This window comes from Passer montanus, unplaced genomic scaffold (assembly GCF_014805655.1).
Source record: "Passer montanus isolate IOZ18808 unplaced genomic scaffold, ASM1480565v1 scaffold86, whole genome shotgun sequence".
NCBI classification, from domain to species: Eukaryota; Metazoa; Chordata; class Aves; order Passeriformes; family Passeridae; genus Passer; species Passer montanus.
Window position 1 is genome coordinate 2620247 of NW_024373923.1, and position 24291 is coordinate 2644537.

The 24291-nt window shown below is 50.1% G+C and overlaps 1 protein-coding gene and 1 long non-coding RNA gene across 2 annotated transcripts; one reads left to right on the top strand and one right to left on the bottom strand.

The window, feature by feature from the left end:
- Positions 1-1543: 1543 nt before the first annotated feature.
- Positions 1544-22003, top strand: LOC120513702 (tetraspanin-36-like). Its single transcript, XM_039733353.1, has 7 exons — positions 1544-1700; positions 16194-16385; positions 17389-17463; positions 17938-18033; positions 18623-18775; positions 19804-19887; positions 20721-22003. The coding sequence occupies exons 1-7, from the start codon at positions 1641-1643 to the stop codon at positions 20805-20807; spliced, it is 747 nt and encodes a 248-aa protein (XP_039589287.1). The 5' UTR covers positions 1544-1640; the 3' UTR covers positions 20808-22003.
- LOC120513703 lies at positions 18043-24277 on the bottom strand. Its single transcript, XR_005630331.1, has 3 exons — positions 24102-24277; positions 18914-19066; positions 18043-18221 (listed from the first exon to the last, which is right to left on the bottom strand). It is a non-coding gene; the product is annotated as an uncharacterized LOC120513703 (long non-coding RNA).
- Between the last annotated feature and the right edge of the window lie 14 nt (positions 24278-24291).

A 24291-nucleotide genomic window follows, 5' to 3' on the forward strand; every position in this document is an offset into this window, starting at 1 on the left:
GACTCTGTGCTGATCTTTGCTCTCCAAGGAATTTAATTTGGGATATCAGCTTCTCCCCACTTTCTGCAGGGAGATTTCTCTTTTCAGCGGCCGGCACAGAATGTCTGCTGCCCTTCAAAGCAGCTGCAGCTTAAATTCATGGGCTGTGAGCAGAGGCTGTCCATAATCTCCCTTTCCTGCTGGAGAGCTGGTTCAGCACATCCCCTCCAAAATCCATCTCCCCAGAAGACGCTGCACCACAGCGATTTTTGCCAGGAAGGGGCAATGGCAGGAAACTCGATACTGCTGCATCCTGCAGCCCTGCCGAGGGGTGGGATCAGCTCAGCTCGGGCTGCCAAAGGTCTGCCCTGAAAAACAAAGCCCTGGCTGCCAGTCCTGCACCTCCAGCTGGTTTGTAAACGCACAAGGCTTGGATCATGGGAATAAAGTGACATTTACAGCTCTCTGCAGCCACTGAATTCCAATGTCTCTCCTTATACCTGCTCAGCCTCATATTCCAGCATTCGGAATGTATTCTGAGTGTCCAATTCTGAGTGTTGTGGAGTCACAGAATGGTTTAGGTTGAAAGCAATCTTAAACACTATCTGGTTCTATCCCCCTGCCATGGGCAGGGACACCTTCCACTGTCCCAGGCTGCTCCAAGCCCTGTCCAGCCTGGCCTTGGGCACTGCCAGGGATCCAGGGGCAGCCACAGCTGCTCTGGGCACCCTGGGCCAGGGCCTGCCCACCCTCCCAGCCACCAATTCCTGCCCAACATCCCAAAATGTGTGCCTGCCCTGTGGCAGTGCAGCCATGGCCTGTGTGCTGTCCCTGCAGGCCTTGTCCCCAGTGCCTGGGCAGCTCTCCTGGAGCCCCTGCAGGCCCTGGCAGGGGCTCTCAGGTGTCCCTGCAGCCTTCTCTTGTGCAGGGGAGCAGCCCCAGCTCTGCCAGGCTGGCTCCAGAGCAGAGGGGCTCCAGCCCTGGCAGCATCTCCGTGCCTGCTCTGCACTGGCTGCAGCAGCTCCACGTCCTTGTGCTGCTGGAGCCAGGGCTGGGGCAGCTCTGCAGGTGGGGTCTCACCTGAGCCCAGGGCACAGGGGCAGGATCCCCCCTGCCCTCCTGCCCACGCTGGGATCAGCCCAGGGCACCGAGTCCAGTTGTTAACCCAGCACGGATCTGCCTATTCCCACCACTGATCCACACATTCCTGCTGTTCGTGGAGCACGTGGTGGAGAAGATTGGCTTCAGATAGACCCAGACAGGCTGGATGAAAGGGAGATAGCCGTGGGTTAGCAGCCCTGGAAGGCAAATCTGATGTAATCCTTTGTGCTGCAGTGAGAGCTTTCCACAGGGCTTAGTGTAACTTCGCTGGAAAGTTGCAGAAGTTTTGGGAAAAAAAAAAAAGAAAAAAAAGAAAAAACGCACCAAAAAAAACCCCCCCAAACCACGCTGAAGTCAAAAGTAATACGCTTTGACATTTGTTCCCGGCACTTCCCACCCCCTGCTTGGAAATCTGCCGGCTCGGCCACGGGGAACGCGTCCCGTGGGAGGGCCGGGCCGGGCCGGGCCGGGCCGTGCCGTGCCGGGGCGGGCCGGGGGCGGCCCCGCGGGGAGCCGGGGCTGGAGCGGCGGCAGCGGCAGAGCCCCAGAGCTGCGCCGACATGGACTGCGGAGTCATCACCTCCAAGACCGTGCTGCTGCTGCTGAGCCTCGCCTTCTGGGTACCGCGGGGCTGTCCCGGGCCGGGGGGACGGGGTCAGGCAGGGGGACGCGCCCGCGACCCCGCACTCAGCGGGCACTGAGCTCTGCTGCATTTCTGTAGCAACGCCGAAGTACGGGGTTTTAAAGAACAAGGAGATTTAGGGGTTTAAGTTTCTAAGGGGGGGAAAAAAAAAAAGTCGGAACTTGTGGCTCTTTTTGCTCGTTGTTGTCTTCGTGGCGTGTTTTTAATGTACCCGGTTTTTTAGTAGTGTTTTTAGTTAAAGCAGTCTACAGCCACGTTTTGTGCTTGGAGCTGCATGGCGAGGGCGTTGCAGAAGGGCTCTGCTCCATGTTTGGGGCGAGGAGACTTTTGGGGAGGAAAACTGCTGAGAACTTTGTTCCAGCTATGTCCTTGGCACAGTTACGGCTTTCCAGATCGCTTCTGCGATAATTATTTACAAGCAAGTGAGAAAATGAGGGTGGTTTGTACACTTTGGAGCCTGACCCGCGTTGGTTTGGGGGTGTCGTCCTGGCACGGCTGCCTCGTGGCAGTGACAGTGGGGCTGGGGGCTCGTGGCTGTGCAGAAGAGCTGGGGATTGTTCTGGTAACCCGGCTGGGGCACTCCCCCTGGATGGGGATGTTTGGAAAACCATCACCATGGACCGCCCTGGGACCTGTGTGCTGCTGTAGGGAAGGGCTGTGTCACACCTCAGGTGTGTGGGGCCGTGGGCTGGGGGTTCACGGCTGCTCTGTAGCACCTGGGTCTTTTCCAGACGGGGCTTTTCCAGGGATGTCTTAGCCTGCTGGCAGCAGCCAGGGCCTAGAGCTGCTCTGGGTGTAGCAGGGACTCTTCCTGAAGAGAACAACCGGAGTTTTCCAAAGGGAGACGCTACATGAGGAGACAAAAAAATAAAGCAGAAGAAGGAATCCTGCTCGAATTAATCCCTGGGGCCCCGTGGGGTGTGGTTCCGTTCTGTAAAAACATGGCTTGCTGCTGGCTGTGGTGGGGAGCTCGTCCCCTCCATCCTGTGCCTCCTTTGTGGAGGCCCAGCACAGTTTATTGCCGCATGTGCTCCGTGTAGCTCCTGAGCCACTGGCACAAATGGAGCTGCAGGCCGAGTCACTGCTGCACACCAGCTGACAGGAGATCACCGTGTCTGCTTGGTTTGTGGCGATTTCCTTTTGTTTTTGGTTTTTGAAGTGCCACAGAGAAACATTGCAGCATCCCTCTGTTTGTAAGTGGAAAGCCCCCGGGCCTCAGAACAGGTGTACCTCGGGTTAGCATCACTGCTTGGCTTTTTGAAAATGGAACAGGCTTATATCCTCCTAGAAATGTCTCTGGTGCTTTTCCTTCTGCTGTAGGAGCACTCTCCAGTTGCGATTGGTCATCTGCTTCCATGGACTGTCAGTAATGATCTTTGTGCATATCTCTGGCCTCTGAATTTGGGGTGACCCAGAGCAGCCCTTTGGGTTGTTTTCATCCCAGTAAGAGCAGTGCAGCCCAGTACCTGCGGCATTTAGATGCTGCTGCCACCATTATGTGTGGTAATCACATTCCAGCAGCAGAACTGCAGAACCTGGAATTCTGGTTTAGGAGGGTGGAGATGGAGGGACTGATTCTCTTATGTTCCTGCAGAACGTTTCTGACAGTCCGGGCTCTGTAAGCACAAGGCTCCAGATGATTGTGAAAACAGGATTTGCAAAGAACATCAGAGCCCTTCTCCAAGGAGTAATTCATGTCCAGACATTGCATGCTGCAGGTCTTTCCCTGCTCAGAAGTGATTATGGAAAATAATTCACCACCTGCGTAGTCAGCAGATGGTGCAGATGTGGTTCTTTGACAGAAGTTATTACTTAAGAATATCCTAAAAAGGCAAAAATCCTCTTTTGGATTTCTCATCGTTACCATGCAGAGTGAAGGAAGTCAGATCTTCCACAATGACAACTCGGGCTTCCTAAATGAGGTGAAAAAGCAGCTTTTCTCTTAAGCACCAGGCTCAGCATTGTACGTGCAGGCCATGCTGCGGGTGAGGGATCCATGCATAACTCCCCCAAAAACTCAGTGATTAAAGATGATTTAATTACAAGGTTACCACGGGTGGTGCTTCAGGCTGTGGGAGTCCTTCCCACCTCCTCTTCTGCTCTTTAGCACCTACCAATTACGTGCAAGTGAGTGGGTGCTGGCCTGCTCCAGGTTAAGGCTGGGGATGCAGGTTTTATCTCCTGGGTCCTAAAGGAGGGAGAGGAAAGGTCAGAGCAGACCATGATGTTCTTGGCAATGTCTTTTGAGGGGGCTGGGCTGGGTGGGATGTGACGGTGCTCTTTTCAAAGGAGAGAGGTGAAATGCTGGGATTCACTTCCTGGTCCGAGGGAAGAAACTGAGACTGTTAAAACTAAATGGAAGCTTCATGCTCCAGTATGTCTGTATAACATGCAGTAAACACCTTCCAGGTCACTTTTAACCTCAAAGCATGCAGCACCTTGCCCCTGCTCACCTGCAGTTGCTAAGCAGGTCTTGCCTTCAGAGGGGGTTTGGCATCCACTGGTGGTCCTGGGGACCAGGAGCTGGACTTCCACCATCCTTGTGGGTCCCCTCCAATGCAGCATATTCTGATTCATCACCAGAGGGCTGCCTTAGGTGGTCCTGCAGTGAAAATCCTGCTTCCCCAGATTTCCCATTCGCTTTTGAGCAGAAGTGGGCACTTGTCCAGCTTCCTTGCTTGACTTGTCCAACTGCAGGGAGAGGCACAAGTTCCTGCCCAGGGGGCTTTAGTAGGACCAGGGGATTTGAGAGAGCAGCATTTGATCTGCTGGCAAAAAGTGCAGCCCCCTGCCATGGGCAGGAACACCTTCCACTAGACCAGGTTGCTCAAAGAATCACTATATTGCTGTGGTTCACTTTAAATAATTTTTAGTGATTTGGAGGTATAAACTTACCCACAAGAAGAATTCCTGCATGTGTAAATGGCTTGAAATCTCTCATACCAGTAATGAGTGCTTTGGGAATGCTCACTCCAGAGCCTCAGTCAGAGAGAAATCTGGATACTTCTAACGAACAATGTATTGGATACTTTTAATGAACAATGTCTTGGATGCTTTTAATGAACAATGTATTGAATAGCCAAGGTTACATTGATGAAGGGAAGGGGAAGGTGGTGGTTTCCTTGGCAGGTGGAGCCACGGTGATTTTTAAGGTCCCTTTTCACCCCAGCCGTTCTGCAATTTCTAGCTCATTTCTGAATGGTGAGATCAGAGCAGCCACATGATGCAGAGTGGTCACAGGATGGGGCTGATGCCTGGGCACTTTGGTGTGATCCTTTTGAGCATGCCTAGAAAGGGTAAAGCTGCTCCTTGTTTGAAATTGTTCTGCCCAAAATCAGGAAGCCTAACTGAACTGGCCTTCAGGAAAATGGGCTTTGCTGTATTGTGTAGGGGCCTCACAGAGTAAATTAAAATGAAGGTGCTGGTGCTGTGTGGTCAGCACAGGGGAGGTGTTGGGACAGTGATGCAGATTTGGAGGAACAACCCCAGCTGGAGGAGCCCTGTGGCTGTGGAGGGGATGGCCAGGCTGTGTGTCCATCCCTAAAGACCTCTTCAAAGGTCTCCCAGTCTGCAGGTCACCAAAACCAGAGTGTGACAGGCTGAGAAGGTGGGGGTGGTCAGCCTGGAGATGAGGAAGTTGTGTGGAGACCATGTGGAAATCACCCTTCCAGTGTCTGACAGGGGCTGCAGGAAACCAAAGAGGGATTCTTCATCAGGAGCTGTAGTGATGGGAGAATGGCTTCACGCTGAAAAGAGGGGAAATTCAGGGAAGGTGTTTGGAAGGAATTGCTCCTGTGAGGGTGGTGAGGCACTGGCATAGGTTGCCCAGAGAAGCCGAAGTGTTCCTGACAGGCTGGACAGGGTTTGGAGCAGCCTGGGACAGTGGAAGGTGTCCCTGCCCATGGCAGGAGGTGGAGCTGGATGAGCTTTACAGGTCCTTCCAACCCAAACCCTTCTGGGATTCCGTGGTTCCATGTTGTGGAAGTGCATGTGGTAATTACAAGAGCTCAAGAGGTCCCGTTTTGGTATACCTCTTAACAAGATTTAGGATTAGCTCTGCTGTGATTTAGGTGCACCTTGGTTTAGTTGCAGCGTCTGGTGCCTGAGCCTGGAACAGCTGATTGAGAAATTGGGGTGGTTCTGAAGGCAAATATTGAACTACAGGGTGTTTTTGTGTCCAAACAGGCTGCTCAGATCCAAAACAGCCTGGCACTGGCTGATAAATCAATCCGTGCTCAGCTGAAGTTACACTCCCTGCAAGCTCATGCCCTGCAGTCTGTGCATTTGGGGAGAAAACAAGTGGAAATGGGGGTTCTGGCAAGTGGAAATTGGGGTTCTGACAAGTGAAAATGGGTTTCTCCTCCTCCGGGTCCTGTTGCCTCTGTGACTGTGATTAACAGCAGCATCTTCACCCCAAGGCAGGGGTTTAAGCATTAGAAGTCGTAGGAATTGGGGCAGGATTCCTTGCTTTGCACTGCTGTACAATGTCTCTGAGGACATCCCACCATTTGTGCTTTGTAGGTATGTGCTGGCTTTTAGGGATGGGAAAATAACCTCGGAATTAGGCTTGGGGAACAGAAAGCAGCATACTGAAGCAACTCTTAAGGTGGATATTCACTTAATATAGCTTGAAAACAAGCCCACTACACCCAGAATCCCCTCTGAGTGTGTGGTTTTGCAGCATGTAAACTGCAAGAAAATGTTGGTTTAGGTTTGGGGATTTTTTCTCCTGAAAGAGAGACATAGATTCTCAGAGTCTTTTGGCAGCTGCTCATTGTTTTCATTTGAGCAAGAAAAGGAAAAAGCAAGTGCTTCCCACCATACCCAGCAAGCAGCCCTGAGGTGTGTTTTGAAGGCAGGCTGAAACGTGTCCCCAGTTGCACATCCCAGCTGAATATTTAGGTGTAACAGACCTTGGTGAGTCTGCTGTGGCTTGGTGTAAGCTGGCTCAGAGCAGTTGTCTGGGCTCTGCCCCACCTCTGTAAGCTACATGTGAGGAAACTGATTTGAAGGTTTTAGTTTGAGGGTAATGACTGGCATGAGATTGGCAGGAATTCTCTCCTGAGGCTGCTGGTGCTGCTGGAATTGAGGGCAGCCTGGTAGGAGCTCACAGCTTTGGTGCTTTTTGCTCCAATCCAAAGCCAACATGCTGAGTTCAGTGTTTTTTATTATTTTGCAAATCGGTGTTTTCACAACGTGAGGATCTGAGGGAAGAGCAAGTTTGTGTACCAACAGGAGACCCCATCTGCCCCAGCCCTGGCTCCAGCAGCACAAGGACGTGGAGCTGCTGCAGCCAGTGCAGAGGAGGCACGGAGATGCTGCCAGGGCTGGAGCCCCTCTGCTCTGGAGCCAGCCTGGCACAGCTGGGGCTGCTCCCCTGCACAAGAGAAGGCTGCAGGGACACCTGAGAGCCCCTGCCAGGGCCTGCAGGGGCTCCAGGAGAGCTGCCCAGGCACTGGGGACAAGGCCTGCAGGGACAGCACACAGGCCATGGCTGCACTGCCACAGGGCAGGCACACATTTTGGGATGTTGGGCAGGAATTCCTGACCCTGGCACACAGTGCCCAGAGCAGCAGCTCTGCTCCTCTGTGCCTGTCCTTGCTCAGATGATGCTGTCAGTACCCAGTGAGCACAAGCTGAAGCACAGCCTGGTCCCTCTGAACATCAGAAACCTTTTTCACAGCGACCAAGCACTCACACACTGTCCTGGGTGAAGCCACAGAACACAAATGTGGCAGTACCTGATTTGTCACTTAGAGAAATGAACACCGTAAGCAGGGTAGGAAAGAGTACTGGAGCCAGGAGGTCCCTTCCAGCTGGCAGAGTTCTAAATCCAGGATGGAAAAGGGAGAGAAAGGTGTGCCTGTGAGATTGGAGGTGCTGAGCTGGGGTCACTCTCTGTGCTTTGCCTCAGGCCAACCGAGACTCTCAGTTCTGGGAAGCGCCTGGTCCATGTGGACTGAGGGGAGTTTTAAACTGGTTAAAATGAGGATAAAGTGAAGAAAGCTTTCTCAAAAGTGCTCAATGCCTTTCTTTTCCCCTAAGTCCTTAAAAAACCTGTTGCCTCCCTGAAAATGGAGTAGTGCAGCGGGCAGGGAGGACTTGAAACTGTGGCAGTGGAAGAATAAATCTTGTAGTACAATAAATCAGCAAGGGAGCCGGATAGTGATTCCCTTTGTCATGCAAGCTGGCTGTTGGGTAATAAAATACATTATTTATGGAGGAAATGTGCAAAATCTTTCGAGCAGAAGATTTATCTGTCAAGGTAAATCAAAACCACTTCTTGTACACAGAAAAAAAGCCAAAAAACAAAGACATGGAGTGCCTTCTGTGTTAAGGAGAGGATGGGCAGTTGTAACTGAGACCACTGTTGCTGGGGGCTGATGCTAGATTTGAGAGACATGGGGTCAGCACAGCAGTAATAACTGTAATTGGCAAAGTAATAATTGAAGAATAATTGACATCATAATTTCCACCTGATTATGCAAAGATACTGGTGAAAAAAGTGGGATTTGAGCCTTAAAATTAACTCAGGCAGCTCTGTGAGCTGACTATCTAATGATGAGTTAGGTGGCAGTGGTTCGGAAAGGGTTTGTGTGGATATTCATAGTTCTTCCAGTTTGTATTTGCAGTAGTTTGCTGTAGAAGACAGCTGCTCTTACTGTGTCATGAAAAATGGTATTATTTCTCTTATCTGTCTTTGACCATAGAAAGTTTATGATACAGGGGAAATCCAGCCAGCCTGAGTTTTATGATGTGGTGGATGTTAGTCCTGGCCCTGGGAATGTCCCATAGGACAAAGGAGAAATGTCTGTATGTCTCACAGCCTCCATTTTTTCCTGTATAGAGGCTGCATCTTGCTGGACACATGGGGTGAATGCAGAATTCACCCTGTTCTTCAGCTTCTCCTTTTAACACTACAGCTTTGTTACTCTGTATTCTTAATTTTCCAGCCTTTTCAAAATAAAGTCTTATACCAGTTTGCAGTAGCAGATCGAGTCATAGAATCAACAGTCTGAAATGGGAGGATGGTGGGAGAAAACTTTTTAAAAAGTACCCCAAATCCTCCAAGCAGCAGACACTGCCTTTTAACATCCTGTTGGTAGTTTGGCTCCTTTGCTGTACCTTATCTGGGCTTGGCAGGGGACAAAGAAGCCTGTGCTGATAACTGTGAACGAACACTAACCTCTGTTCTCAGCCATCACGGAAGGTTGGCTTATGAAAACAGAGAAGTAAAGGTGGAAAAGCACCTGTTCTGCCTCACTGATAGAAGAAGAAAGATATATATATATAAAATATTTGCATGTATTTCAGAGCAGTGGTATAGAGGAAGCTTTAAGCAGCCCCTTCTATTTCTGTGATTAAGTGGCATGAAGTATTTGCATGGCTACAAGCCTCCTGAAAAGGGTAGGGGCTCTTGGTCATCAGCATATAAAAACAGAGGAACACAAAGAGGCTTGTGGCATTTTAAAAATACATAAAATTAGTTATTTCCATCAGCTGCCCTGTTCTGCATCAGTGAAACAGTCCAGGGTTCTGTTTCATGGGAAGGAGTGAATATTCACGGTGCTCTGTGTGTGTGTGATTGAGGAGTGAATATTCACCGTGCTCTGTGTGTGTGTGACTGAGGAGTGAATATTCCCGGTGCTCTGTGTGTGTGTGACTAAGGAGTGAATATTCACGGTGCTCTGTGTGTGTGTGATTGAGGAGTGAATATTCACCGTGCTCTGTGTGTGTGTGACTGAGGAGTGAATATTCCCGGTGCTCTGTGTGTGTGTGACTAAGGAGTGAATATTCACGGTGCTCTGTGTGTGTGTGATTGAGGAGTGAATATTCACCGTGCTCTGTGTGTGTGTGACTGAGGAGTGAATATTCCCGGTGCTCTGTGTGTGTGTGACTAAGGAGTGAATATTCACGGTGCTCTGTGTGTGTGTGATTGAGGAGTGAATATTCACCGTGCTCTGTGTGTGTGTGACTGAGGAGTGAATATTCCCGGTGCTCTGTGTGTGTGTGACTAAGGAGTGAATATTCACGGTGCTCTGTGTGTGTGTGATTGAGGAGTGAATATTCACCGTGCTCTGTGTGTGTGTGACTGAGGAGTGAATATTCCCGGTGCTCTGTGTGTGTGTGACTAAGGAGTGAATATTCACGGTGCTCTGTGTGTGTGTGATTGAGGAGTGAATATTCACCGTGCTCTGTGTGTGTGTGACTGAGGAGTGAATATTCCCGGTGCTCTGTGTGTGTGTGACTAAGGAGTGAATATTCACGGTGCTCTGTGTGTGTGTGATTGAGGAGTGAATATTCACCGTGCTCTGTGTGTGTGTGACTGAGGAGTGAATATTCCCGGTGCTCTGTGTGTGTGTGACTAAGGAGTGAATATTCACGGTGCTCTGTGTGTGTGTGATTGAGGAGTGAATATTCACCGTGCTCTGTGTGTGTGTGACTGAGGAGTGAATATTCCCGGTGCTCTGTGTGTGTGTGACTAAGGAGTGAATATTCACGGTGCTCTGTGTGTGTGTGATTGAGGAGTGAATATTCACCGTGCTCTGTGTGTGTGTGACTGAGGAGTGAATATTCCCGGTGCTCTGTGTGTGTGTGACTAAGGAGTGAATATTCACGGTGCTCTGTGTGTGTGTGATTGAGGAGTGAATATTCACCGTGCTCTGTGTGTGTGTGACTGAGGAGTGAATATTCCCGGTGCTCTGTGTGTGTGTGACTAAGGAGTGAATATTCACGGTGCTCTGTGTGTGTGTGATTGAGGAGTGAATATTCACCGTGCTCTGTGTGTGTGTGACTGAGGAGTGAATATTCCCGGTGCTCTGTGTGTGTGTGACTAAGGAGTGAATATTCACGGTGCTCTGTGTGTGTGTGATTGAGGAGTGAATATTCACCGTGCTCTGTGTGTGTGTGACTGAGGAGTGAATATTCCCGGTGCTCTGTGTGTGTGTGACTAAGGAGTGAATATTCACGGTGCTCTGTGTGTGTGTGATTGAGGAGTGAATATTCACCGTGCTCTGTGTGTGTGTGACTGAGGAGTGAATATTCCCGGTGCTCTGTGTGTGTGTGACTAAGGAGTGAATATTCACGGTGCTCTGTGTGTGTGTGATTGAGGAGTGAATATTCACCGTGCTCTGTGTGTGTGTGACTGAGGAGTGAATATTCCCGGTGCTCTGTGTGTGTGTGACTGAGGAGTGAATATTCACGGTGTTCTGTGTGTGTTATGTCAGTGAGGAATGAATATTCACCATGCTGTGTGTGTTATGTGACTGAGGAGTGAACATTCACAGTGCTCTGTGTGCGTGTGACTGAGGAGTGAACATTCACAGTGCTCTGTGTGCGTGTGACTGAGGAGTGAACATTCACAGTGCTCTGTGTGCGTGTGACTGAGGAGTGAACATTCACAGTGCTCTGTGTGCGTGTGACTGAGGAGTGAACATTCACAGTGCTCTGTGTGCGTGTGACTGAGGAGTGAACATTCACAGTGCTCTGTGTGCGTGTGACTGAGGAGTGAACATTCACAGTGCTCTGTGTGCGTGTGACTGAGGAGTGAACATTCACAGTGCTCTGTGTGCGTGTGACTGAGGAGTGAACATTCACAGTGCTCTGTGTGCGTGTGACTGAGGAGTGAACATTCACAGTGCTCTGTGTGCGTGTGACTGAGGAGTGAACATTCACAGTGCTCTGTGTGCGTGTGACTGAGGAGTGAACATTCACAGTGCTCTGTGTGCGTGTGACTGAGGAGTGAACATTCACAGTGCTCTGTGTGCGTGTGACTGAGGAGTGAACATTCACAGTGCTCTGTGTGCGTGTGACTGAGGAGTGAACATTCACAGTGCTCTGTGTGCGTGTGACTGAGGAGTGAACATTCACAGTGCTCTGTGTGCGTGTGACTGAGGAGTGAACATTCACAGTGCTCTGTGTGCGTGTGACTGAGGAGTGAACATTCACAGTGCTCTGTGTGCGTGTGACTGAGGAGTGAACATTCACAGTGCTCTGTGTGCGTGTGACTGAGGAGTGAACATTCACAGTGCTCTGTGTGCGTGTGACTGAGGAGTGAACATTCACAGTGCTCTGTGTGCGTGTGACTGAGGAGTGAACATTCACAGTGCTCTGTGTGCGTGTGACTGAGGAGTGAACATTCACAGTGCTCTGTGTGCGTGTGACTGAGGAGTGAACATTCACAGTGCTCTGTGTGCGTGTGACTGAGGAGTGAACATTCACAGTGCTCTGTGTGCGTGTGACTGAGGAGTGAACATTCACAGTGCTCTGTGTGCGTGTGACTGAGGAGTGAACATTCACAGTGCTCTGTGTGCGTGTGACTGAGGAGTGAACATTCACAGTGCTCTGTGTGCGTGTGACTGAGGAGTGAACATTCACAGTGCTCTGTGTGCGTGTGACTGAGGAGTGAACATTCACAGTGCTCTGTGTGCGTGTGACTGAGGAGTGAACATTCACAGTGCTCTGTGTGCGTGTGACTGAGGAGTGAACATTCACAGTGCTCTGTGTGCGTGTGACTGAGGAGTGAATCTTCACGGTGTTCTGTGTGATTGTGTGACTGAGAGTCCCCCCATGTTGTGTTTGTCCTCTGTGCACCTGCTCCCCTGCCTCAGCTAAGCGTGGAAGGGCTTGGTGAGCCCAGGGCCTGCCCAAACCTCAGGGAAAATCTGCTGACTGTCACAGCTTGGCTTTCTTCTCACTCAGCCCCAAGGAGTTCACTTTTTCACGCTCAAATAGTTTTTCTGTTTTCTGTCAAGGTCGTGGGGTATGAAAAATTGAATGATTCTGGTGCTAGGTCCTTGAAGGGTGCAAGCCATGGGGGTGAGGCAGCAGAGGCTGCAGCTCTGTTGCCCAGCTGTGAAACTTTCTGTCAAGGGCGTGGGGTATGAAAAATTGAATGGTGCTAGGTCCTTGAAGGGTGCAAGCCATGGGGGTGAGGCAGCAGAGGCTGCAGCTCTGTTGCCCAGCTGTGAAAGGGGGTTTTCTTGCAAAATTTCCTTTTGCCTCATCTCGTCATCTTGTCTTAAGGAAGTCCCCAGCACTGTAAAGGAAGAGCAGCAGCTTCCTGGAGGCTGGTGAGTCAGCAGGGGCTGCGTGGGCAGGGCAGGGCCAGCGGTGGGTGTTGTGCTGGCTGAGGGTGGCCCAGGGAGGTGCTTCTCCCACATCCACCTCCAGCCACCCTGGGCTGCCCAGGGGTTTGTGCCCACATTGTGGGAGCCTTCTGGGCACTGGGCCTGGATGCAAGCACGCTGGCAAGCAGGAGAGCAAAAAAAAGTGTGACAAAAGGTGTATTTCTTGTCATTATCCTTGCATCCTTGTGTGTCATTTTAGATGGTTTGAGCAGGTGGTTGACTAATCATGGAAAAGGAGATATTTGATCTATTCCTCCTCAAAAGTAATTGCTCAGACTGGCTTTTGTGTTTGGGGGATTGTTTATTTCTTGAGATCCAACAGAAACCTAATCAGATACTTTGAGATCCATCTTTTGCAATGCAAAAGGCTTGTCCTTGTACTAAACCATATACTCAACATATACATGACTTAGTATTCTTCATCTTAGATCTAGGAATGGGCTGTAGGCTTTGTGATGTTGAGGTGAAAAAAAATCCCTCCACCGGATTTTGGATTTGCCTTAAATTCTGGAAAGGCTTAAGGGAAGAGTTCTGATTTAAGCTCTGAAGTATTTTTCATCTTTGCTTTCAAAACTGTCTCTGGGACTCACCTGCAAAAATCAGGTAAGAGGTTGTTAGCTGTGATGCCTTCCATTCCTAAGTGACCCTGCTCTTCAAGGCTTCAGGATTCTTCCCACTGAATTAAAAAGCATGGGTGAAAAGTTGGGTGAAGTTGTGGCAGTATCTGTGGTCATCATCCTTTAAGTCTTTTCCCAAAGACTTCTGGTTTTGCCTCATTACACTTCCTTCTTCTACTTGGAAGCAGAAGTTTGGAAATTTCAGTAAACTTCTTGCTGGTTGTGCTTTGTCTCTGACCAGAAACAAGCCTGAGTATTGCAATAAAACCCACTGTAAAAGTGCTTTACATCTGAGGCCCTTGAACTTAACACTAGACCTTCTGGTTTTGTCTTGCAGTCACAGAGCTTTGCTGGTCCTGGATTTAGGGGTCTTTTGTGAACTGGCTTCATAATTTATTTATTTGTTTTCTTAATTTGTGGCAGCCTTTTACTTGCAGCAAGGTCTTTCTTAGCTCCCCACAGGTGGTTGTTCTTTAGCATGTCCTGTGCTGCTTCCTTTGTATTGCCTGTTGAGCACACTGGAAATGGATGGAAAATGAAGTATGGATGAAAAATGAAGAATGTTTCTCCACCGTGGTGGAGAGGGGCTTTGGAAAAGAGAGTGGATTGACAGGACAAGGGAAATGGTTTCCCACTGCCAGAGGGCAGGGTGAGATGGGATATTGAGAAGGAATCATTCCCTGTGGTGGTGAGGCCCTGGCACAACTTTGCTTGCCCCCCTGTGACTGTCCTTGCCCAGATGATGCTGTTTCAGAGCAGAGAGTAGGTGGACAGACACGTGCATCCAGCCTTCCAGGCCAGAAATACAGGATACACTTTTTGAGTCATGCACCTTCATCCTTTTTGTGCAGCCGAAGGCAGAGGAGGATGGAGGTGAGGAGTCCCCACCTCCACCTTTTCTGTGGCAGCAGCTCTGTGGCCACAGAGAGAAAAGACAACTTTCCCAGAATGATGCCTGGGAAAGGCTGTGAGAAGATCAGAGAAAAGAATGAGAAACAATTCTTATCTTCAGTTGCTGCACCTGGTGTTGTGAACATGTGGAATGTGTTATGGAGATTTGTTTACCAAAGGGTGGCTTCTTAATTAGCCAATGGTCACGGTGTTTGGATTGGAGGACCAATCAATTGCACCTGTAGCAAACTAGGGTATAAAAAAGCAATGGGTTTCTTAATAAGTTAAATTATCAGCTTTCTGTGAATACATGGAGTCTGTGTTGATTATTACCTGGCGAGGGGCCCATTGCTGTGACACTTTACTGCTGCTGCCATTCCTGTCCCACTTTCAGTTCAGGAACAGAGTGTTGTTGCTCCTCCTCAACTCCTCATTCCTGTGGTGAAGTGAGAGGGCAGTGGTGCCTTTTGAGATAAAGTGGTCTCATCCTTTCCCTGCATCCCTAAAAAGGGGTCACAAGAAAAAGCCATGGTCACCATACACCTGTAGACTGGGATATAGGAAAGAGATTTCCCTCAAAGAGAGGAAAAATGAAAGGAAGCTTTAGCAACCACTTCAGTCATTAGCGTATCTGAAAACACAGTGCATGTGGAGAAGAAAAACAAACAACATGTTGAGAATTGGTGATCCTGTTCCTTTTCCTGATATTCCACTTTGCAGAGGACCTGCTGTACCTGAGCCCCAGTGCAGCAGGATCTTGCAGGTCCTGTGCTAAATGTCTGGCTTCACCACTTGGTGCATCTGATCCCAGTAATTCTGGGGTACGGACAGCATCCAGGAATGTGAGATTATGGGATGGGAGCTGTCTGAAACAAAGGATCTTCCTGTAATTGAAGGGCAGGCAGCAGACCTGGCTGGAGGGAAAAGAGCCAAACAAGGACAAGGAATTAGCAAGTCCTAGCTCCAGCACGAGGAGTGTTTGATTAATTAAAACGTACAGTGCTGGGGAGGTAACAAACTGCTCCAAGGCTGCGTGATGAAAAACTGCTGTGACCTGTAGAAAACAGACCAGCTGGTTTCCCTCAAGTTTCCAGAATGTGAATACAGGGGGTGCTTCCTTCTCCTTGTGCTGCAGGATTACAGAGGGTGGATGAGCCATCCTGACTCTTGAGAGAATTTTTGTGTGCCATCAGTAAGGGCATGGCTGAGTCTTTTGGTGCTGTTTCCAGGGCTGTACCCAGTGCAGTGGGTAAAAGTCTTTGGTCACCAGGGCAGCTGCCACTGGTGCACTCTACCTTGGCCTCAATCAGCAAAACATCCTTCTGGGAGAGCAACTATTTTAGAGGTTGCAGAAATCTGCTTCCTCCAGGAAAAGGAGGGACTGTTTTGCTGAGACTAGGTACATTCGTGCCTGCCTTGGTGGTTAATGAGAATGCAAAGGATGAGTTTTTTCTCAGGGAAAAAACCCAAAAAAACAACAAACAAACAACCCTGTGGTGATCTGATTCCTCCTAATGCATCTTTGAGTGGGATGTAGTGTGAGCTTGGCATTCTGCAAAGACACTGATGCAGGTCTACAGACACCAGCCTTTCAGCTCAGCTCCCATGGTGCCTTATTAGCAAGGGAGCAATATGGTGAATTTTGTCTTCTCTGTGTTCAAGTTTGAATGCCTAGATTAGGTAGTAGTTTCAGATTCAGTGTTTTTTCCATCCAGTTCTTTGCACACTGTAGCCATTATTTCTATAATCACTGTTAGAAAACAATCCATGATCAGCTTCCAGGTCAGAGGCTTAATAAACAGCTGCTGATCACTTTTCCTTCCTGCATTTCAGGCGGCAGCTGCGGGCCTCAGCTATGTTGGGGCGTACGTCATCAACACCTACAAGAGCTACGACAACTTTCTGCAGGACAAGTACGCCCTGCTGCCAGCCGTGATCATAATTTGCGTGGCCGTGGTGATGTTCATCATCGGGCTGATCGGCTGCTGCGCCACCTTCCGCGAGTCCCGCGTCGGCCTGGGGCTGGTGAGTGTCACCGCGGGGTCGCTGCCACATTCCTGGGTGTCACCTGCCTCCCGCTGGCAGGGCAGGTGCCGGGCTCGGCTGTCACTTGTCTCTGCCCCAGCACGGGAAAAGGTGGTTCTCGAAGAAGGAGTCTGGCTGCGCTCTCGAAGAAGGAGTCTGGACTCTTGCTTTTGGTCTTCAGTTGAGTTTATTCAGGCGCTCGCCTGGACCTCGGGAGGTGGACAAAGGGAAAGGTCGTGGTCACAGCACTGCTGAAGCGCTGCTTGTTTGTGCCAGTCACCTGCAGCTGGGATGCTCCGATCCGCCTCAGCGGGCTCAGGGAAGATGAGTGTGGGAGCAGCAAGTTTTGAGGAGAGAGGTGGTGAAGGAGCAGGAGGAAATACAAGTTTCTAAGCAAGCAAACCAGATGTGTATCAGTTTTTCTGCTGACTTTAGTCCTCATGCCTCGGCTGCTCACAGAATTACTTTTAAAAAGTAATCCAGAAAGGTTCGCTTAGAGGTCGTGCCCTGGAGGCAATGTGAGCCCAACAAGCAGTGCACAACGTACCTGACCCAGCTGCTGGTTTATCTGTGCACTCTCCCCTTTGACACCCACCCTGTGCAGTGTTCCACAGGCTCTTCAGCCATGGCAGTGCTCAGGATCAGGCACCGAGCCCGTGGAGCCACAGTCATTGTCCCAGCCACGCACAACAATCCCTGAAACGTTTGGGACCTTAAAGCTCATCCAGTTCCAGCCCCTTTTCCATGGGCAGGGACAGCTTACACTAGATCAACCAATACAATCAGGTTGCTCCAAACCCTGTCCAACCTGGCCTTGAACAATCCCAGGGGTGAGGCAGCCACAGCTTCTTCTATTCTAGATTATCTTTTGGGAACTATTTCGTGAGGAGAGGCAATAAGAGGTAATGATCACCTACTGCTGTAAATTAATGTGAAGTGTGTTGGGCAGTTGAATTCAAGTGTTGTGGGATTTTCTCTTACTGTCTCTCTTTTTTATTTTCAGTTCTTGGCCATTATCCTGGTTATCTTCATTGCAGAAGTGTCCGCTTTTGTCTTGGGATTTGTTTACAGGGAAAAGGTAAGTTAAGTATTTTTAGCACCTCTGTCCCAACATAAAAGTAAAGAATAGATCTCACATTGTTTGATCATTCCAATTTATCTGTGTTGGTTTTGTTTTTTTTTACTTCATCCCCTGTCCTGCAACCTGCAGAGCAAACGGGAATGGGGATGTCTTTGCTGGGAACACAGTGAATATATAAAGTACCTGGAAGATATCACAACAATCTCTGAGTTGGATTGAACAGTTGTTGAGGCTCCCAAAGGAGGGCTCTGCCATCAAGGGTGACAAGCTTCTACCCAAGCACATGATTCCGGCTAAGTGCCACCTGAATTTTGTCTAAAACACTGCTTGAGTTTTCTTACTTCTAATTTTCCCCCCAACTTATTTGGGATACAGATATTTTGCAGTTTCCACCAGATAAAATTTTCCGCTCTCACATTAAAACCTCTCTCTCAGCTCTCACATCTGCATTGTTTTTCTCTGTCTAAACAGGTAAAAACTGATGTGCAAGGTACAATGCGCTCCGTCTTTGAGAAGTACGATGGCAAAAACTCAGAGTCTGCAGTTGTGGATTACTTGCAAGAAAAGGTAAGAAAATATTTAAGCATTGTTTGGAAAAGAACAGCTGGGTCCTAAACAAGGAATTTAGGCTGGGAAAGGATGAGTGGGGCAGTGTCCTGGAGCTTGGCTCTGTGTTTAGCATCCAACTCTCCAAGGCAGCTGAGGGTGCTCCTCACTTGCAGAGCTGGTGTGTCCAGGCTGCAGGCGTGATGCTCCTGTAGGGAGGGATGTGGTTGATGTGAGTGACCTTTGCATCACAGCAAATGAGTGCAATGAATAACTGCTGCTGAGAACACCACACCATGAAATAGCCACATGATGGAGGACTCTACCCTGTCACCTTCCTGTTGGAGCTCTCACAAAGAATAAACCAAGAGGGATGTAATAATGTGTGAAGGAGATTGATTTATTACATCTGTTTGTTTTCCTGAAGCACTGCTGCTTGTAAATCTGCTGCGAACTACTGGCATCTCTGGCTATGCCTAAGAGGGGTTTAACTCACCACAAGCATTGATATGTATGAACATATCTTTTATATATATATATATAATGTAACTAGTAATGCATATGTATAACGTCATGTATAACTGCTGTGTCACTGTCCTGTGTTTGGTAGCTTCAATGCTGTGGGGTTAAGAACTACAGCGACTGGACGACCACCCAGTGGTTTAATTCCACTGGGAACAACAGTGTTCCTCAGAGCTGCTGCCAGCAAGAGGCCAAGAACTGCACCGGGCACCTGGACCAGCCTCAGGAACTCAACACCCGGGTGAGGATCAGGGGCTGTTCACAGCTGGGCCATGTCCATTTTCAGCTAGGTGGAACCGTGGAGGGAAGCACTCCAGGCAGAGTTTAGGGATGTAGGTGTAGTTGTTTAAACAGATCTGGGGCAGGGGAACAGACTCACCTGGGACTGATCACACTGAATCTGGAGGATGATGATGCTCTAGGGGCTGGAGCCCTCTGCTCTGGAGCCAGCCTGGCACAGCTGGGGCTGCTCCCCTGCACAAGAGAAGGCTGCAGGGACACCTGAGAGCCCCTGCCAGGGCCCAAAGGTTGCCTGTAAGGAAGATGAGGTCAAACATTTTAACTGGGCTTGTTGCAACAGGACAAGGGGTAATGGGTTTGAGCTAGAAGAGGATCAGTGTAGATCAGATATGAGGGTGGGCAGGGCCTGGCCCAGGGTGCCCAGAGCAGCTGTGGCTGCCCCTGGATCCCTGGCAGTGCCCGAGATATGAGGGTGGGCAGGCCCTGGCCCAGGTTGCCCAGAGCAGCTGTGGCTGCCCCTGGATCCCTGGCAGTGCCCAAGGCCAGGCTGGACGGGGCTTGGAGCAGCCTGGGACAGTGGAAGGTGTCCCTGCCCATGGCAGGGGGTGGAATCCTGACATGAACTTTAAGGTCTCTTCCAACCCAAACCATTCTATGATTCCATTAACTCCACACCAGGTTCTCCAGCCTGGGGCATAAGCCCCTGAGCTGACTTTCATAGATGCTATTGATGGCCATTCTGGCTCTGAGTTTTGGGCTATTGTTTAAATGACCCGTGCTAGAGGAAATTCAGATGCAGCAAGTGTCAGTAAATTGCAGTTTGTCAGTGCCTCTCCTCATGCAGGAAGAAATAAGCCATCAGGTCTGGAAAATAAGAAGGCATTTCTTGTCCAATTTCCTTAAACCTGCAGCACTGAAAAGACAGGCCTTAGCAGGCCCTGCTTCCTTGGGAGGGCTGGGGGGGAAATAATGAAAACTTCCAGCTGGATGATCATTTTAACATGTTTTTACCTCTCTCTTTCATGGCAGGGCTGTGCACAGGAGCTGGAGTCTGGGCTGCAGAGCGTTATCAGCTATGCCATGCTTGTAATCCTGGGGTTTGCTATTGTAAAGGTAAACACTCCTCTCTCTTCCCTCATGGAAAATATACTGTTTGCCCTTGGATCTTGGGTCTGCTTCATCTTCACTGTCCTAACAGCCTACAGCTTTCTTCTGCCTCTGGAGTAGACTCAGTCCTCTGTTCCTCACTTGCGTTTTTCCAATTGTCTCTGTTTCATCTGCCTCACAATGATGAGAGGGATTCAAAAGATAGTAGGGGATTTGGGATGGAAATTCAGTGTGGAATCCATTTTATCACAGTCACAGAATCCCAGGATGGTTTGGGTGTTAAGGGACCTTATAAATCCCATCTCCTTCCACTGCCTACCATGGCAGGGACACCTTCCACTGTTCCAGGCTGCTCCAAGCCCCGTCCAGCCTGGCCTTGGGCACTGCCAGGGATCCAGGGGCAGCCACAGCTGCTCTGGGCACCCCATGCCACAGCCTGCCCACCCTTCCAGCCAGCAATTCCTGCCCAAGATCCCATCCATCCCTGCTCTTCCTGGTGGGAAGCCATTCCAGTCACTCCTTGTCCAAAGGTGTGTTTAAATAACTTGGATAACTCATTTTATCCCCCAACAATCCCAGCCTTTCACTGAAATTTTCCCCATGGAAAGATAACTAGGAATTAATGTGAATGTATTAATGCATGTTACAAACCAGAGAGGAAACACTCCAGCCAGAACGGTTGCTGGGAATTGGTATGCAAAAATAATGCTTTGTGCAGACGTATTTTTAAACGAGTTTTTTTTTCATATGATGAAGTCATCCGCTGTGTAGTGTTCAGTCTGACAACTGAAACAGAAGCACAGCAGGACTAAGTCCCTTGTGCACTCCCTCTTTTCCAGTTCTTCGCCATGCTGAGCATCTGCGTGCTTACCTGCAAGAAAGAAGAAAGTGGGTATCAGCCTCTTTACTCAGGGGTGTTTGCTTAATAAACTGAGAAGAGTCTTGCTTCCTGATGATGAAACTGACGTGTGATCATACCACAGCTTTCTGAAACCTTACGCTAAGTTTGGACCTGTGGCCACAGCTAGCACTGGGTGGTGTAGTAGGCTCCAGAAAGAAACTTTCTCCTGGCCTTCCTTCCTCTGCCCCGACAACATGCAGCAGAAACTTTATATTTTAATCAATAAACTGGTGGAGACCACAGGACGGGTTTCAGTTGCCTGCACAAAGCTCAAATCGTTCCCATGACGTGGTTTGAACAACAAAAGAAATTCTGAATGCCAGGTTTAAATGCTCTTCGTAGGCACGGGGATCTGTAGTATGTTTTTTTCTGTATCTGATTGTGCAGTTTCAGGATTTCCCCCCTTTCTTATGTCACATGTTGTAATTCTGTTTACTGCAGAGGTTGTTAGTGCAAGACAACCCCACGCTTAAAGTCTAGAACAAGTATTTGTGTGGTTGTTTGGAGCAGCTAGCAAACATGAAAAAAAAAAAACAACAGGTTTTGAGCTTTTGGGCTCAGAACTCTCTTTGGTTTGTTTTTAATCACTTAATTATTGACATTAAAAATTCCTTATGAAGCAGGGCTTTTGAACATTTTCTTCCTCCTTTTTCTATGGTTTGCCTGGGGGAATTAGTGCCACGTTTCCGCCCTGACCATGCTACTCTGCTAAAATATTAAAAAGATACATTCCTGTACTAAGCAATTTCAGTAATATGCTGTAGCACTGCTTTTGCACATTCTCTGTTCTCCTCGATCCTGCTGGACACAGATTGGATTGCCTTCCTGCTTTTATACAGTCCTTCTTCATAGTTTGTATGTTAATCTGTTTATAAGCTCTTCAGGATTTTGGGGATAGAGAACAGAGGGAACTGTGAGCTTTTATGTATCAGGGAATTGCGGAAAAGCAACAGAGATTCTGCTGATTCCTTCCTTGGAGAGATAAGCAGCCTGTCCTTAATAAAATAAACCTTTATATGTGTAGCTAATAAGAAAAAAAAATAGCTTGGGATCAGTGTAAACTGTTTAATTATCTCCATCCCGACCCCAAGAGAAAAAAAGTGATGGGTGACAATGTCTATAGGAGACACACCAGCGTGAGCATGTCGAAAACTGAGTTTTTATTGAGGGCTTTGTTTTCTGTTAAATGTTGAAATAAACTGAATTTATACAACCAAGTAATAAATAGTGAGGCGGTTGTTGGTCGATGCTATCACAATTCCCTGGAGGGAGTAAAGTCCTCAGGGGCGGAACCGGAGCCGGGGGGTACTGAGGGCGCTGCCTCAGAGCGATCCCGCAATTCCACCTTCCGCCTTTCCTTCCCGCTCCCCTCAGCGGTCCTGCCTTCCCTTCCCGCTGCGTTCAGCGATCCCGGCTCCTTCTCAGCCGGCTCCACTCAGCAATTCCCCCTTTCCTCCCGTTCCCCTCAGCGATCCCGCCTCCCTTGGCGCCCGGCTCTCCTCAGCGACCCGGGCGCTGCGATCCCTCAGGGATCCCGCAATTCCCTTCCCGCCGGTTCCCTGACCCATCCGCTCAGCAATCCCGCCTTCCTTCCCCTTCCCCTCAGCAATCCCGCCTCCCGCCCTTCCTTCCCGTTCTCCTCAGCAATCCCGCCTCCCGCCCTTTCTTTCTCGTTCCCCTCAGCAATCCCGCCTTCCACCGTCCTTCCTTCCCGTTCCCCTCAGCAATCCCGCCTTCCACCTTCCTTCCCGCTCCCCTCAGCAATCCCGCCTCCCGCCCTCCCTTCCCGTTCTCCTCAGCAATCCCGCCTCCCGCCCTTTCTTTCTCGTTCCCCTCAGCAATCCCGCCTTCCACCGTCCTTCCCGTTCCCCTCAGCAATCCCGCCTTCCACCTTCCTTCCCGCTCCCCTCAGCAATCCCGCCTCCCGCCCTCCCTTCCCGTTCCTCTCAGCAATCCCACCTTCCACCTTCCTTCCCGTTCCCCTCAGCAATCCCGTCTTCCACCTTCCTCCCCGCTCCTCTCAGCAATCCCACCTTCCGCCCTTCCTTCCCCTTCCCCTCAGCAATCCCGCCTTCCACCTCCCTTCCCCTTCCCCTCTTCTCGTTCCCCTCAGCAATCCCGCCTTCCACCGTCCTTCCTTCCCGTTCCCCTCAGCAATCCCGCCTCCCGCCCTTCCTTCCCGTTCTCCTCAGCAATCCCGCCTCCCGCCCTTCCTTCCCGTTCTCCTCAGCAATCCCGCCTCCCGCCCTTCCTTCCCGTTCTCCTCAGCAATCCCGCCTCCCGCCCTTCCTTCCCGTTCTCCTCAGCAATCCCGCCTCCCGCCCTTCCTTCCCGTTCTCCTCAGCAATCCCGCCTCCCGCCCTTCCTTCCCGTTCTCCTCAGCAATCCCGCCTCCCGCCCTTCCTTCCCGTTCTCCTCAGCAATCCCGCCTCCCGCCCTTCCTTCCCGTTCTCCTCAGCAATCCCGCCTTCCACCTTCCTCCCCGCTCCCCTCAGCAATCCCACCTTTCACCGTCCTTCCCATTCTCAGCAATCCCGCCTCCCGCCCCTCCTTCCCGTTCTCCTCAGCAATCCCGCCTTCCTTGCAGCTCCACTCAGTGATGCCGCCTCCCATCCCCGCTCCTGGCTTTCCTACCCTGCTTCCCTCAGAATCCCCCACCTTCCCTTCCCTTCCCTTCCCTTCCCTTCCCTTCCCTTCCCTTCCCTTCCCTTCCCTTCCCTTCCCTGTCAGCATTCCCGCCTTCCCTCTCGTCCCCCTCCCGCTGTCCTGTATGACTTCCAGGTTTCTTCTCGCCTTTTGTAAACGTAACTAATGTGAAATTACTTGTACGAGAGGAATTTGCCTAGTGAAGGAAAGAATCTATTTCAAATCGTACGTTAAGATTACATCACCCAAATAAATGTGTCTTAGGTGGGCGGAGGATATGCAGTAAGAGGGCGTGTTCATGTGAATTTTACTCTATAACAGATGTAACTTTTTACCCCTTGGCAAGCTGATTTGCGGGAATCTCCTCCTCGCACGCTGCGCTGTGTAAACAATGCCTTGTTTCTAAGGTGAACTCTGTTCACAGAGCTCCTAAAATCAACAACACGCTGCCGCTCCCCTCAGAGCTGCCGCCTCACGCCGTTCCTCCTAGTCCCTTCCAGACCCACAGAATTACAGTCAAAGGTAACTCCGAGATCGTGCCCAACCTTTTGTCACCCAGACCACAGCACTGAGTGCCTTAACACCTACAGGGATGAGAACTCCAAACCTCCCTGGGCAGCTCCTTCTAATGCCACAACACCCTTTCCACGAATCAATTCCTCCCGAAGCCAACCTGAGCCTCCCATGGCGCAGCTTGAGACCATACCCCGTTCTCCTATCACTGGCTGCCTGGCAGCAGATACCGACCCTCAGCTGTCCCACAACCTCCTTTTCGTGCCCGGCATTCCGCCCCTCGCTCCCCTCAGCGCCGCCGCCTCCTCCCTCAGCGCCGCGCCCGCTCCGCCCTTTCCGCCCGCCCCGGG